Source organism: Phacochoerus africanus, chromosome 2 (genome assembly GCF_016906955.1).
Source record: "Phacochoerus africanus isolate WHEZ1 chromosome 2, ROS_Pafr_v1, whole genome shotgun sequence".
NCBI classification, from domain to species: Eukaryota; Metazoa; Chordata; class Mammalia; order Artiodactyla; family Suidae; genus Phacochoerus; species Phacochoerus africanus.
In genome coordinates, this window is record NC_062545.1 from 164,436,115 (window position 1) to 164,453,121 (window position 17,007).

Genomic DNA, 17,007 nt, shown 5'->3' on the forward strand with positions numbered 1-17,007 from the left:
CCATGTGCTTCGGAAAAGCCCAATTGGAGGGGGAGCAGAAAAGGGCAAACCTCAATCCTTTGGAAAATATGTTGGATATCAGAGCCCATGGAGAGCTAGAATTTGGGGGTGAACTACCCTTGGCTTAGAGCTCCTGCAAAGTGAGGGACCACTGAAGTTGGCTTCTAATCGGTCCAGTTAGAGATTCAGGAACCTTGTCAAGCTACCTGCAGGCCACCAAGTCAAAGACATTCAAGAAACTCAGTACCACAGCCATTTCCTATGGCAAGATGAGACTAAAACAAATCTAAAGTTTCCCCTTCTCCTTGTATCTAGGCCTGAAAGGCCTGCTCAGAGGTTCACAGCGTCTTAGTCACCCAAATCAGAGCTTTCCATAGAGACAATGAGAGAAAAGTCATCAGACTTGGTGGAGTGAGAACTAATGTACCCTTACAAAACTGCATTACCAAAAAAGGGAAAAAACGTTAGAATACTCCTCCTTCGTATTCCTAAATCTTTGTGAAAATACAATGAAAAGGAAAAACTTGAGATGAGATAAACCTATAAACCTGTTTTTTTTGGGTTTTTTTTGTCTTTTTAGGGCCATACCTGTGGCATATGGAGGTTTCCAAGCTAGGAGTAGAATCAGAGCTGTAGCTGTCAGCCTACACAAGAGCCACAGCAACTAGGGATCTGAGCTGCACCTGCAACCTACACCACAGCTCATGGCAACGCCAGATCCTTAACCCACTGAGTGAGGCCAGGGATGGAACCCTCGTCCTCATGGATACTAGTTGGGTTCGTTAACCGCTGAGCCACGACAGGAACTCCTTGGCTTGCCTTCTTAATATAATTGTAACAGTTTTTATTCTCAAAGTCCATATTCAAATATTAAAATTATTTTCTAACTCTCACATTTCTATATTTGAACATATGTAAATATAGTAAGCTTTTAGATTATCTACCTAAGTTGCAGGTAGAAAGCTAACTGTAAATTACTAAGCTTTATTAGATCTCCAAATAGTTCCTCTTAAATCAATAATTAACATTCAAGTACCAACCGATTTCTAATGAATTCTTTATGGCTAACAAGACATAAAACTTCCCCACAACAGTGCATAAGTGGCTATGTCGTGATGTAGAAACTGCTTTCCTTTCTCTAGTCTCCCCTCAAGTGCGGAAAAGGCCCCAGGAGATAAACAAAAAAGCCTGCAGGTCAAATATGAGAACAGTCTGCATAGGGGAACACTGACGGTAAAGGGCTGAGCCTACATTTGGAAAAAGACACAAAGAGCAGAAACAGCTTTTTCAAAAGATTACTGATGTTTGTTAGGATGGCACTGTATTCACTGGTGGCTTAGCACATCAAAATATAAAATATGGTTAGAAATTTCCAGCATATTATCACACATGAATAAATATGTGCCTCAATTCCAGTCAAGCCCAGTTGCACGTATGGGAAACTTTGAAAACTTGGAAACTTTAGATCTCAGGCCAGTGATCACACCACAGATCATGAGCCGTGCAGCCTCCATGGCTGTCTAGATGCAACGCAACACAGCATCGTCCCATGCAGCAACTCCAGGTATTCAAGGCAGAGAACACTTACTCTCATTTTATAGGCTTGGCAACACCAGGCAGAATAATTAAGTGCAATTAGTGAAAACCATAATGAGATATTAAAGTTATATTTAATTCCCAAAGAGGTGTCTTAATTTTTCAGAGGCCCCCATACTCTACAGTATGAGAGCTTAGTAGCTGAGTGCCCTAGACTGGCAGATTTCCTTTTTTTTTTTTCCATTTTTGGGCCATGGCATATGGAGGTTCCCAGGCTAGGATTCCAATTGGAGCTGGAGCTGCTGGCCTACACCACAGCCAAAGAAGTGTGGGATCCAAGCCACGTCTGTGACTCACAGCACAGCTCACAGCAACGGCAGATCCTTAACCCATTGAGCGAGGCCAGGAATTGAACCCGCATCGTTACAGAGATGATGTCAGGTTCTTAACCCACTGAACCAAAACAGGAACTCCAGGACTGACAGGTTTCAATCATCACAATACCTAGATACTTTTGAGTCACTGGGGATATAAAAATTAACAAATGTCGGAGTTCCCGTCGTGGCGCAGTGGCTAATGATTCCGACTAGGAACCATGAGGTTGAGGGTTTGGTCCCTGGCCTTGCTCAGTGGGTTGGGGATCCGGCGTTGCTGTGAGCTGTGGTGTAGGTGGCAGATGCAGCTCGGATCCCTAGTTGCTGTGGCTCTGGCATAGGCTGGTGGCTGCGGCTCCAATTGGACCCCTAGCCTGGGAGCCTCTGTATGCCGCGGGTGCGGCCCAAGAAATGGCAAAAAGACAAAAAAATAAAAAATAAAAAAAAATAACAAATGTCACCTGAAGAAATAGTGGACTGTTTGGTGACAGAAAGCAACTGTATCTAGATGGGATGGGCATTAGCATCTGGTTATTCCTACCCCAGGCCTCCTGTATGAAGAGGTGCTGAGAAACATCCGTCAAGCATTCCATACAGTGGGGAACACAAAGGAGGCACTTGTAGGAGGCGTATTTCATCACCTGTACTAGGGCTGGTAAAGCAGGGGATAACAGGAGAGCTTAAGTTTCCTAGCTAATAATGCAGGGTCTCTTCCATTTGCTGTAGACTTTTTAGTTACCCACCTGCATCTCCCTGACCCCCAGCACCCAATTTTGCTTGGCGATCCATGAGGTTTCTGGAAAGCTGACTCAACCCACTCCACTCCTGGCTGTAAGCCGGGTGAATTGGCACATTCCATCTCCTGGCTGGTGACAGGAACAGGGACAGGCATGTGAGCAAAATTATTAACTTATTAAGGATGCGCCTATGAGTTTTGCTGGGACCAAGATAAATGCAAGGAACAGCCAGCAGACAACCTGTGACTATGCAGAAAGCCAGTCTTGGGAGGAAGCCAATGACAAGGAAGGAAGAGCAAACACAAAATCTAAGTCCTTGGAAAAGGGGCCGTGCACTGCCTTTCTTAGAGCCCAAAGGGCTTCCAGACTTTTCCATTGGAATCAGCATACTCCCTTTATCACGCCAACTTGAGCTGAGGTTTCTGGTATGTGTGATTGACGGTACACCACCACTATGCCGTGTGGCCCTAACTCCCCAAGCCCATGAGAAAGAAGGTCAGCAGGGCCCCAGCCGCCAGGAGACTCGGATGACACGGTCCCTCCTGCTGACACCACTGTAATCGAGCAACTACATCCATAGTTGTGGAAAGGAAAGGCTGTTTCCTGTTCCTCACATCTGACCTTGGAACTGAGCAATCTCACTCAATATTGGTATATTCAGGGGAAAAATCACATGGCTGAGTCACTCAACATTTCAAAAGCATCATGTTGGCAAAAACCTTAAACAATAAACATTTGTCATACGTTATCTCATTCACATACATACATAAATATGTATGTATTTACCTTCTTGGCTGTACCATTTAAATGCAAGTTATAGAAAGCTTACCCCTCAACACTTTGGCCTGCATCCCGTTGGAATAATAACACTCTTCTACAGAACTACAACCCCATCATGACATAGTAATTCCCTAATGTCTAACATGCAGGTTATATTCGGGTTGCGCCAACTGTCCCCCAAATGTCTTCTATAGCTGTTTTTATGAAACACGATCCAATCAGTGTTTATGCATGATGTTATCTGTGTTCTTTAGTTTCAACCTGGGGAAAAAAATGAGGTTCCATACATTTACATGTTGCAAAGATACATAACACAATTTATCTGGTTAAGTGAGATCCTCTCCTCTAAGTCCGTCTCTATGAATTCCTGGAGAGCATGCCTTTGGGCAATACCTACCTGGCGGGCTGAGAAGTTGGAGAACCTCGGTGTGCTCCAGGGCCTGCAGGAAGTCGCTCAGCTCCACCACCGTACAGCCCTTCTCACCCAGCAGCTTCAGTAAACACAGGCTTGGGCTTCCTTCAGGCTCCAAGACCTTCAGGGAACACTGCTCCAAGTCGAGACAACTGAAAACAACAGATTCAATCCAGGTCAACAGCTTTCCTTAAAATGATCTGCCTGCGAGATGTGCGGCACCGTCGGAGGTGTTGCAGGGCACAAACAGCAAGTTTTGAGTGGCGGGTGGAAGGCTAATGTCCCCTCCCCCCTTCCACCAACAGCAGGGATTCCTCTTTGCTCGCTTCTCCAACTCAGCTCCTGCGACTGCTAAGTCAGAAGGAGAGAAGGAGGATGTGAGAGAAATTTGGCCTTGATACTGATCGAAATGTTTACCTTTCATTTCGGAATAGGAATATCAGATACATTTCTCTACTTACATAAAGCAGATGATGACCACGAAGAGGACAGATCTTTGAGACACATTGAAAAATAAGAAAATTAACATATAGGAGTTGTGGCTCACTGGGTTAAGAACCCAACTAGTATCCATGAGGATGCAGGCTCCATTTCTGGTCTCGCTCAGTGGGTTAAGGATCCAGTATTGCTGTGGCAGTAGTGTAGGCTGGCAGCTGCAGTTTTGATTTGGCCCCAAGCTTGGGAACCTCCATATGCCACAGGTGTGGCCCTAAAAAGAAAAAAAAACTAACATACAAAACAGTGAGTATTTTGTATTAACGAAGTAGTGCGCCTGTGTTGTGTAGTCATGAAAAAGGGATATGATATTACCTTTATTAACAAATATATCTGTTTGTTCTTATACATGCAGAGTAACTCTGAAGAGAGCCAAGAAACTGGTAGCAGTAGTTGCCCTAGGGAGGGGAACAGGAGAGCAGAGTTCATGGCTAGACACTCACTTTTCAGGATACAGCTCTTCCTCAACTCAAATGGGGTACATCTTGATAAACCCACTGTAAGTGGAAAATATCCTAAGTCGAAAATGCATTTATTTATTTATTTCCATCTGTGGCCAAGGCATCAGGAAGTTCCTGGGCCAGGGATCAAATCTGGGCCTTGGCAGTGATAGCACTAAGTCCTTAACCACCGGGCCACCAGGGAACTCTGAAAATGCATTTAATACACGTAAACTATGAACACCACAGCTCAGCCAAGCCTACCTTACATGTGCTCTGAACACTTTCATTAGCCTACAGTTGGGCAGAACCATCTAACATAAGGCCTAATTTAAATGAAGTGTTGAATATCTTACGGAATTCACTGAATACTGTACTGAAAGTGAAAAACTGAATGGCTATGTGGGTGCAGAGTGGTTGTAAGTATGTGGGTTGCTGACTCTCGTGATGGCCTGGCTGACTGTGCTCCCTCTGTTGCCCAGTGTCACGAGCAAGGCTCACATCCCATATCCCCAGCCCTGAAAAGATGGAAGTTCCAAAGCCAAAGTACAGTTCCTACGGAATGCATACTGCTTTAGAAACTTCGGAAAGTCAAAATACAGTAAATTGAACCAGCATAAGTTGGGGACCATCCACACAGTGTTTTGTACTGCTGAATTTATTACTATGCGTGCTAATTTTTCCGACAATTTTTTAAAAGGACAATCAGTGTTACTGACATTTTAAGTACCTCTAAGCGCCTAGAAATACTTTTAACACAGAGGTAAACTCTGGCCCTACAACTGTTTTCCTGTTACAACAGCAGAGCTGAGTAGGTGGACAAAGGTGAAAATATTTACTATTTGGCCTTTTACAGAAAAAGTTTGCTGACCCCTGCCATATTGTTTTATTGTCCTTTTGTTAAAAGTATTCTTTTTTTTAGGATCAGTATTTAACGTATGAATACAATTTCCTTTTTGATATTATCCTGTTCAGAAGTGCTATACAAGGTTAGAAAGACAGGTCAAGATCAGACTGTAGATGACCATAAATAATGACACAGTCATTTCTTAGAAAAGGGAAGTACAGTGCGACACATTCAAGGAAAGAAACAGTAAAATGAAACCATCAAAACAACAACAAAATCCAAAAACCTTCCCCATGAGACATAACTAGCAACAAAATCCAAATAGCACCTTTACACAATCTCAACGATTTACTGTAGAATTTGCACCTCTTCTCTCTCCCCCTTTCCTGTTGATCTGAATTATGGTCCAGTATCAACCCTAGCTTCTCTGTGAGGTCCTCCCAGACCACACACCCCCGACACACCCTTTAGACACAGCTCTTAATGATGCTCACCTTGTTCAGCAGAAGTTGGTAAGCTCTTCCTGTAAAGCACCACAGAGCATACATATATTTTAGGCTTTATATGGGCCACAGAGTCTCTGCTACGTACTCTCTGGTTTTTTCTTTTGTTTTTCAATTTTTTAAATATAAAAAACATTCTTAGCTCATCAGCTGTACAAAAACAGGCAGGGGCCTGAACATGGCCCATAGGCTGTTGTTTGCAGACCCCTGTGCTAGGTTTTGTTTGACATGATTTTGCCTTAAAACCAGGAGCTTTTCTTTCATAAGCATGTCCTTACCTAACTAGATAACAGTACTCTTTGCAAAGAGAAACCCTGTCGCATACACATACACACACACATTTTTAAATCCCTCAATATCTAAAACTTGCCTTGCCCACATTAATTCTTCATAACTGAATGATTCAGTGTATTTCAGTCTTTAATGCCTGGAACGCTGGATGAAAGGGGTCAAACATAACAGTAGGAGTTCCCCCTGTGGCACAGTGGGTTAAGAAAACGTCTGCAATGGCCTGAGTCGCTACAGAGGCATGCGTTTGATCCCCAGCCTGGCACAGTGGGTTAAAGGATCTGGAGGTGGCCGCAGCTGTGGCTCTGATTCAATTCCTGGCCCTAGAATTTCCATATGCCATGGGTGTGGCCATAAAAAAATTCTTAATCCACATTCATTTTGATCAGTTTTAGGAAAAGGCTGCCACAGCATTTATATAATGATGAACCAAGATTTCTGTCTGTGATAAAGTTGGGTATCTCATAAAGAAAAAAAATGCATCCAACCAAAATAACTTCAATACTAACATATATCTCTTAGGACTGTTAGAATTAGACAATACACGTAAAAAGTACTTGGCAAGGTGCATAGCAAAAAATAAGCACTTGATACAAGGTTAGCTCTTACTTATTAGAGTATAGTTGTTTTACAATGTTGTGCTAATTTCTGCTGTACAGCAAAGTGACTTAGTTATATACATATATACATTCTTTTAAAATATTCCTTTTTCTTTTTAGGGCCACACCTGAGGCATATGGAGGTTCCCAGGCTAGGGGTTGAATTGGAGCTACAGCTATGCCACAGCCACAGCAACACCAGATCTGAGCTGTGTCTGCAACCTACACCACGGCTCACAGCAATGAGCAAGGCCAGGGCTCGATCCCTCAGCCTCACGGTTCCTAGTTGGATTTGTTTCTGCTGTGCCACCACGAAAGGAACTCCCCTTTTTTTAATTAGGAAAAAATTTTATTATGGTAAAAAATACAAAACATAAAGCTTTTTAAATGTACCATCTTAGCATTAATTCACAATGTTGTGTAACCATCACCTCTACTTCCAAAACTTTATATTCCTTTCCACTATGTTTTATCCCAGATTAAGGGTGCTCTTAGTATTATTATTTTTGGATGTACCTATGGCATATGGAATTTCCTAGGCCAGGGATCAAATCCAAGCCACACTAGCGACCTTTGCATTGGTCATTGCAGTGTTAACACCAGACCCTTAACTTTCTGTACCACAAAAGAATCCAAGGTTGCTCTTGTTATACAATAAAAATATGGGGCTATTAAAAGAATACCAAGGTTAATTTCTCAACTATGTCTTTTTCTTTTCTTTTTCTTTCTTTTTTTGGTCTTTTTAGGGCTGCACCCGAGGCATATGGAAGTTCCCAGGCTAGGGGTCGAATTGCAGCTACAGCTGCCCACCTACACCACAGCCACAGCAACACCAGATCCGAGTTGCATCTGTGACCTACACCACGTATGCCTATTTTTAAAAGTGTTTTAGTGTTTCCTTAAAAGTTTTTTTGAGGAGCTACTATATCCTCCAAAGCCTCCTGTCACTACACTAATTAGATATTCCTTTCTAAGTATCTCAGTTAAATTTGTGTATGCAATACTCTCTGTCCTTGGTAAATCCCAATCATCAGATTACAGATCAACTACTCCCAAATTTTGGACTGTACACTTGGGGAGCACAATCTGAAGTCCATTGTAAAATGATAAAAATAAGGACAATAAGACTGCCTTTTACTCTAAGATTGTTCTTCCTATTTTTTAAAAGTGTTAAAGCGTCCTTTCTTTCATTCATGGTGACTTACTATGGTAGCAAAAACAGAAGTTGAAGTTGTCTGCCGGTTCTCTATTTTGTAAAATTTTCTCTTACTAGTCCCTGTAATGCCCCAGTCAAGAAACCAGGATTAGGCACACAAGATAAGGATTACCCATTTCTCCAATTATTAGAATACGAAATTTATAAAAACAAGGCTGTTGTATGTTAAAATTTTTTTTATGATTCCAAAAGTTATCAGGATCTAATACGGGAAATTAAGAAACCATCTTGTCAAATGCAACCAAATGATGCTTTAATTAACCTTTATATTGATATAGAGAAAATTAAAAACCATTTTACTTTTCCCTCCCAAATGAAGAAAGATCAAATTGAAGTTGACAACGACTTCTTTTCCAATACAAGAGACACAGAAGAAAAACAAAGTACTCTGTCTCCTTTCCTTTTACTGATTTTCCACATGGGCACAGGCTTTTAGCTAAGATGATGTTTATACGAACCCAACTTTTATTTCTTTCCTTTTTTAGTTACATTCTGGTAAGACTGCTTTGAAGTGGTTTCTGACAGCTTTAATTTGGATTTTCTGATTTGATTAAGAAAAAAAAAAACTGCTTTACTACTGAAACAGACTTTGCTTTAAAAAAATACACATTTAACTTTTTAAAATATATAATCAAATAGAGCATATTATACACCTTTTAGGGGCCAAAACATGGCACTGCTTTCAGACTCCTGCTTCTCTTCTTGGTACACTTACGTCGGAATCCTTATTCATTAATTCAGCAACTACGTATTAATCACCTAAAACAGGCCAACCATTTTTTTCTAGGTATGGAGGATATAGCAGCAAACAAAATCCCCCATCCTCCCAGATTTTTCTAGAAGAGAGGGACAGATATGTACACACACACAGAGATCTCTCTGTGCCACCACCTGTGTGATGGCTATAAGTGCTCTGGAGAAGAACAAAGCAAAGCAGGCAGACAGGTCATGCTGGAGTAGAGGCAGGGGGTAATTTTAGTTTATTTTTTTGGCCATGACCGAAGCATACAGAAGTTCCAGGGCCAGGGATTGAACCTGTGGCACAGCAGGGACAATGCTGGATCCTAACTCACTGTGCCACCAGGGAACTCCTGTAAGAGGTAATTTTAAATAGTGTGATCAGAGAAGAGCTCACTAAGGTGACTTTCAGGCAAACACTTGAAGAGGTAAAGGAACCAATCTTGTTCATCTGTGGAGACCATCTCAGGTGGAGTAAATAGCAAGTCCAAAGACAACCAAAGCTGTCCTCGAGGAAGGGCGGGAAAGTGCTTGCGAGCAGAAGAGACAGGGAGGGAGATCAAAACAGGCTATCAGGTCTGAGAGCTAACAGGGAGCTAAAGGGTGTTTCTACTCTGAGATGGGGAAGCAATGGGAGGATTTTGAGCAAAGGGAGAATGAGACCTGATTTTAGGTTTTTAAAAGAACTATTCTTACTGCTATAGTGAGACTAGACCGGGTTGGGGAGCAAAGCAGGAAGAGGAGAGGTTGGGTCGCCACTGGAACAATGTAGGTGAGAGCTAACCATGGCCTGGCCCACCATGGTCACTGGATTCTAGACCTATACTGAAGGTCTGGCAGAAGGGGTTTACTGACACAACGGATGAGATTTATAAAAGTGGCATCGAAAAGAACTCCGACATTTCTACCCTGAGCAACTGGAGGGATGCAGCTGCCCTCTGCTGAGATGTAGAAGATTGCAAGAGAAAGAGGCTTATGGGGGGAGGCGTGTTAAGTTTCGGACAGGTTGCATCTAAGAGGGATATCAGTCGACTATTCAAGAGGAGATGGCAAACGGGCATCTACACATCTGAATCCAGGAGTTCAAAGGTATGGGCTGAAGATGTGCATTGAGAGTAATCAACCTAAACATATGTAAAGCCATGAGATTAAGTATAACATCCATGAGGGGGTGAGGATCCTGAGGCAGTATAGACAGGGATCCAAAGCCTGAGCCCTAAGGCACTCCAAAATTCAAAGAGGAAGAGGCAGACTGAAGCGATAGGGATGGGAGGAAACCTTCCAATCATAAAGCGCCCCAAGGCAGGATTCTGTAGCTAAAAGAACACCTTCTATACGGCAAGTACGCAGTGACTTGACTGTTTTCCATGGTCCATGATCTACAGCCCCATCTCTAAGCTGCCTCCTTCAAGGAATTTACCCAGCATTAGAGCTGAAAGTTCTACCATCTTTGGTGCCCAGATGTTCCTCATCTCCAAAGAATTCATGGAGTGTGGGCAAGATACTCAGAACCTGTGTTGATCTACACCGACAGCAAAGGGTGTTCAATATTGAGTCAGCTAGAATGGAATTAGGGCTGAGTTTGTATTTAGGGTACTCCCACATGTACATGGTTTTGGGAAACTAACTATAAGCCAGGATTTACTCTGAATCATCAACAACCATCAGGAAACATGTATAATTATTCCTCATCTCTAATGGACATTCAGAAGGAACTCCTATGGCTTATTTATTAAACTGTTATCTGGTTTGAGGGAAGTTGTACAGAGTCAGAAAAAAAAAGTGAAAGGAAACAGAATAGGAGCTTTTTGAGACTTTAGGGCTATGAATCCAGTGACCCTGAGGAAAGCATAGCACACCCTCATGGGAATTGATATCCATGTGGCCCAGACTCAGTCTAATTCCTAAATCTGACACAATAGAAAAATGCCTTTAGGACCTTTTACTATCATAGATGCTCTCCTTCCATTAGTATGAAATCACTTGAAAATAACTTTCATCTTAAACAAAATAAACCAGTGGGACCTCATCAAAGTTACAAGCTTTTACACAGCAAAGGAAACCATTAAAAAAAATAAAAATAAAAAATAAAAAAACCAAAAGACAACCTATGGAATGGGAGAAAATGGTTGCAAACAATGCAACTAACAAGGGCTTAATCTCCAAAATATACAAATAACTCATACAACTCAACAGCAAAAAAAACAAACAACCCAACTGAAAAATGGGCAGGAGACCTGAATAGACATTTCTCCAAAGACATACAAATGGCCAACAGACACATGAAAATATGCTCAACATCACTAATTATTAGAGAAATGCAAACCAAAACTACTAGGAAGTACTACCTCACACTGGTCAGAATGGCTATCATTAATAAGACTACAAATTACAAATGCTGGAGAGGGTGTGGAGAAAAGGGAACCCTCCTGAACTGTTGGTGGGAATGTAAGCTGGTACAACCACTGTGGAAAACAGTGTGGAGGTTCCTCAGAAAACTAAATATAGAACTACCATATGATCCAGCAATGCCACTCTTGGGTATGTATCCAGACAAAACTTTCATTGAAAAAGATACATGCACTCCTTATGTTCACTGCAGCACTATTCACAATAGCCAAGACATGAAAATAACCTAAATGTCTATTGACAGATAAATGGATTAAGAAAACATGGTATATTTACACAATGGAAATACACTACTCAGCCACAAAAACAAACAAAATAATGCCATTTGCAGCAACATGGATGGAACTAGAGATTTTCATACTAAATAAAGTAAGTCAGAAAGAGAAAGACAGAGGAATTCCCGTTGTGCTCAGTGGTTAACGAATCCGACTAGGAACCATGAGGTTGCGGGTTCGATCCCTGGCCTCAATCAGTGGGCTGGGGATCCGGCATTGCCGGGAGCTGTGGTGTAGGTCTCAGACATGGCTCGGATCTGGTGTTTCTGTGGCAGTGGCATAGGCCGGCAGCTACAGCTCTGATTAGACCCCTAGCCTGGGAACCTCCATATGCTGCAGGAGCAGTCCTGGAAAAGGCAAAAAGACCAAAAAAGAAAAAAAAAAAAAGGAGAAAGGTACCATATGATATCACTTATATGTAGAATCTAAAATATGGTACAAATGAACCTATCTACAGAACAGAACAGACTCACAGACATGGACAGCAGACTTGTGGTTGCCTAGGGGGAAGGAGTAGGATAGATTGGGAGTTCGGGGTTAAGAGATAACAAACTGTTTAATTTAGAATGGATAGACAATGAGGTCCTACTGTACAACACAGGGAACTATGTTCAGTCACTTGTGATGGACAATGATGAAAGATAATATGGGAAAAAGAGTACATATAGATGTTATGACTGGGTCACTTTGCTGTACAGCAGATGTTGACAGAACAATGTAAATCAACTACAATAAAAAAATTAAAAACATTAAAAAAAAAACCTTTCGTCTTAAATAGAAAAAGCATCACTAGCTTACATTGCCCCCTCAGTTGTCACTTTCCAGTCCCCTGGTTCCTAGGGCTAACTTTCTGCTATGCCAGTTTTTTCTTCTGATTTCAAAAGGTATTTGATCTTAATGTTTTCCAATTCTCCAACTTTCAGGGCTGCTCCCTTTCCCCAGCACAGCTAACCTGCTCTGAGCTAACCTTCACCATTCTGGAACACTGGCTGAACCCCATCTGTCTCCAGCAGATTTTCCAGCCTGAAATCCCAATCCCACAACTGCACACCCTTGGCTGTTATCTCCTCCTGCTAGGACCCACCCTTCTCTCTGTACTACCTTCACCAGAGAAGTGGCCGCAAACTTTTCCATTAGTTCCTCCAACAAAGCCAATACCATTCTGTAGCCTTAAAACTTAACTAACTCCTCCTAGGGAGGAGAACTGCACACCTGATGTCAGGTGTCCACTACTTTTAGATTCCATTGGCCATGCCTCTTTAGGGGCAGGGCCTTGCTGACGTTCTTCTCCCTCCCTCATGGCCAAACAGGGTGCTCATTTCAGGAGAACCCTCTTCAGGAAAGGCAGAACCCTCCTAAACTAGAGTACTGGTTAATTTCACAAATTGACTAATCACAGATCTGGTGATATGACCTACCCTTCCCCCCAAAGGAGACAACTTTTTTTGTTATTTTAAGTCTAGAAATTCAGAAAGCCATGGATCTGGAAGAGTAGTACACATTTTGGATTTTCTTCGCACAGCCAAAAGCGCAATGTGTTTTTCCAAGAACGGAGAAAAATCTATGCTATCTACCTACTCAACTTTGGAAGTTTACTGCTTCTTAATTCCATCCTCACTCATTACTTCTCTGAACAGCCAAATAATCTCAAATCATCATTCCTGTTTTTTAAGCCCCAAAATTCTGAAACTCAACATTGGTATAGAGGGTTAAAATAGATAATACATGTAAACCCTCAGTACACTGACATATATACTATATGCTTAATAAATGGTTAAATACACATTGCTACTATTATTCACATCCAACACAGCATTTTATTTTATTTTTTATTTTTTGCTTTTTAGGGCCACACCCGCAGCACAAGAAGGTTCCCAGTCTAGGGGTTGAATCAGAGCTGCAGTCACTGGCCTATATCACAGCCACAGCAATGTCAGATCCGAGCCTCGTCTGCGACCTACACCACAGCCCACGACAACGCCAGGTCCTTAACCCACTGAGAGGACAGGGATTGAACTCACGACCTAATGGTCCGTAGTCAGATTCATTTCCACTGAGCCACAATGGGAACTCCTAACACAGCATTTACCATGTTATTTGCGAATGTCTCAGAATAAGCCCTAATGAATAGGAGCTAAATATTTGACATCTTTTCATCTTAAGAAACTTTTACACATAACAGGCACTCAGAAAAATGTAATTTTGAACGAATAGTTCCCCTCTGAATTCACAAGTATGTACTGAGTGCCTAAGATAGGTTCTATGCATAAGCACACTGGATCTTAAGTGATGGTTCCTGTTCTCAAGGAGTTTACAAAGACATGTACAAACAATTATAGTACAAGACAAAGCTTAGTCATAGGAGAAGTTAAAAAAACTGCTAAGGGGTTCGAAGGTAAACCAAAATCATAATCACAATCTCCTAGGGCAGTGGTTCTAAATGTGGCTTGGGAAGCCCCAGTGCAGTTCCTGAGACCCTTTTCACAGGATCCCTCAAATGATTTCTCACAATAATGCTAAGACGTTACTGATCATCTTCATTCATTCTCAGGAATACAATGGAGTATCCAGTGTTACCTGACCTGTGATAGTACAACAGACTGAGTGGCGAAGCACATAAAAGATGCTGCCAAGGCATTAAAGAGGTTTTCAAAACGCAAAACAATGCCACTTTTCTAACTAAATTTTGTTTTGGAAAAGTTTGTTTTTCCACAAAAACATGTCATTTCTGTTAACATGTAATGACTTATTCTCTTGAATTACAAAATTCTTAACTTTAATTTCTAATATGATGAATATCAGAATATACTCTATGTATGTAATATACAGAACCACCTTAAAAACCCTCTGGGTTGTCAACAGTTCTTAGGAGTTTAAGGTAGAGTCCTGAGACCAGAAGTTCAAGAACTGCGACTGCAGCAGTTCCAAGCTAGGTAATGGGTATAGTTTAATGGTCATGGTGAAGTCAAGAAAATGTGGCAAGCTGCTTTGATGCAGGAAGACGGTGAGTTTAGCTCCAGTCTTCCCCACGGTCCTTTTCTCTCTACACCTATGTTAAAACCTTCACAATTCTTGCACTTCAAACCCTTCACCCTCACATCTCTCTATCTGCATGTCCCCTTCCTAACCTTCCTTAGGTCTTCTACGTCTGTGAATTTTAAGTCCTTTGGAATTACCGCCCTATAGTAATGGTCTCCAGGTAATTTTCCTCATATTGTTCTCTGTCAACGTCGATTTCTCTTTTAGTTCAAGGGGAGCGCAGGAAAAGGGTGTGAACGCAGAATCCAGTTGCCAATATCTGTATTCCCAGGACGTTCCTGGGTTCAGCTCTACGTCTAGAACGTTACTGAAATTCTCCCACCTCGTCCCACTGCACCCCCTCCACATCAGCAGCCCCTTCACCCTCTCAAGGGGCCCTGAGGCTCTCCAGCCTCACCGATCGCCGCATCCAGGTTCCCGCTCCCGGGCCCATTTCACTCCCCCCGCACGGCCCCCCGCCTTCACGTGATCCCCTCCCTTTTTCCCCCCCTCCCCATCCCCCGCCCCGTTGCCGCACCTGAGCCGGAGGCGCCCCCGACTCCCTGCCACTTCGGCCAGCTTCCTCCAGCCCCGGCCCTCGGGCGCTCGGTCCAAGCTCCCGCTGAGCCTCCGCAGCAGCGGCTCAGGAAGGCGGTTGAGGGTCGCGCCAGCCGCTGCAATGAGCTGCGGCCCCGAGGGCGCGGCCGCTGGCGGCTGCGAGACCAGAGACGGCGGGGCCTGCAGCAGTTCCCCGCAGAGCGACATGTCCCGCGCCGGCGACCCGGCTATGGCCGCTGCTCCCGCGGGCCGCATCGCGCACCTTCCGCTCGCCCCCTCTCTCGCCGCGACACCGCGGAGGCAGGGGCGGAAGGACGAATCTGGCGGCGCCTGCACCGCACTCGGAGGAGGAAGCTCAGCTCCCCGCCCCACTGAGACAGGTTTGCCTGGGAAGCGCAGCAGGCGGGCCAGCCTGCGGCGCGGTGGGGGCGGGGCCTCGGGCGGGGGCGGGGCCGCCCCCACGGAGCGCGTGCGCGCAGCCGCGCGTCTCCGCGGACCTCCCCGCCACCTCCGGGTCCGCGGAGGCGCGCGCTTCAAACCCAAGGAGGTGGAGTCGTGGCTGAGCAGGAAGGGTCGGGTGGTGGCAGCTCGGGGAGGAAGAGGTGGAGGAACTACGCCCGAGCGGCACTACTACCGTGAGGAAGCCTGAGGCTTCGGGGCTTCCCAAAGCTGTGGGAGGAGGATTGCCTCACGCCAAAGAGGGGGGCAGGCGGCTTTCCATCGCAGACCCGGCCGCTCCTCCACAGGCGCACTCAGCTGACTCCGTGACTTGCGTGTGCCCGGCCCCGCCACCAGCACCCAAGTTTGGGAACCTCAGCGGAGGCTTCCTTGTTTTAGGGTTAGATGTACATGGCATTGCCAAGGGAAGTGGTGCTTGAGATCCAGATACCTAATGGAAAATGCTGAAATCTGTGCCTAGACTTAAAAAAGAAAGAAAAACACAAAAACTGGGCTATGGTGTATTTAAACCGAATCAGACCTTGAAAGTAATTGTTTTTAGCAGAAGTCGTCCGGTTTCCGCCTAGTCAGACTGCCACCTTCAATCTCCACAAATCAAAGCCGGCAACTTTATAGAGGGTGCTCTTGCTTAGAAGGATTCAGAACAGACGAAATAATAAATGCAGATGTCAAACCATTACCCCTTTTGAAAACTAGAGGGTGGTTTGAGACAAAAGTGAACAAGTAACTTATGAGATGTGACCAGCCAGGTAGCCTCCAGACGGAAGGCTTTCTGGCTCAATTTCTGGTGACATTTAACTTTTCATTACAGGAGACAGCAGGGTTTTCTGTAGCAGTAATTTGGACACCCAAATTCTCACCACCTGTTATCAAGGTGGTTGCTCGGTACAGTCTCCACCACATTCTGGCACCACTAATCACTGTCCAGTGATTTTTTTTTTTTTTCAAATCCCGTGCCAAGTTCAGAGTTCCAGAATGCAGTAGTGCACAACCTTTGGATCCAGGAAGATCTGCTGGATTCTAGTTTTATGACTTTGAATAAGTTACTTAGTTCTCTGCCTCATCTGTTAAGATGGGGCTGAAAATACAGTATACAGAGTTGTTACCAGAATTAAAGGAGTTGGTGTATGTAAATCGCTTGACTTGGCACGTTGTAGATAATAAATGCTAGCTATTGTCTTTATAAGTGCAAATGCTTGTTTCATACTCAGTTTGACTTAAACCTTTCTCAATTACTTCTAGTGCTTTCCACTCTGTCCTCAGTCAGTGAACAAGTGTCAGTCTATTATCTCCAGGTACCAATTATGGAAATCATGTCTTCTA

General features: G+C 43.6%; 1 protein-coding gene across 3 annotated transcripts in view; it reads right to left on the reverse strand.

Moving 5' to 3' along the window:
• MALT1 (MALT1 paracaspase) overlaps positions 1–15,825 on the reverse strand; it is a 64,172-nt gene extending 48,347 nt beyond the window's left edge. Inside the window, exons 1-2 of one of the 3 annotated variants that reach the window (XM_047767042.1) lie at positions 15,206–15,825; positions 3,825–3,991 (exon numbers count right to left, since the gene is read on the reverse strand). In XM_047767042.1, coding sequence (XP_047622998.1) covers positions 3,825–3,991; positions 15,206–15,480 — 442 coding nt within the window. In that variant the 5' untranslated portion in view covers positions 15,481–15,825. Of the gene's footprint in view, positions 1–3,824; positions 3,992–15,205 lie in introns of those variants that run through there. The other 2 variants (XM_047767041.1, XM_047767044.1) reach the window with 2 other exon arrangements.
• Positions 15,826–17,007: the final 1,182 nt, after the last annotated feature.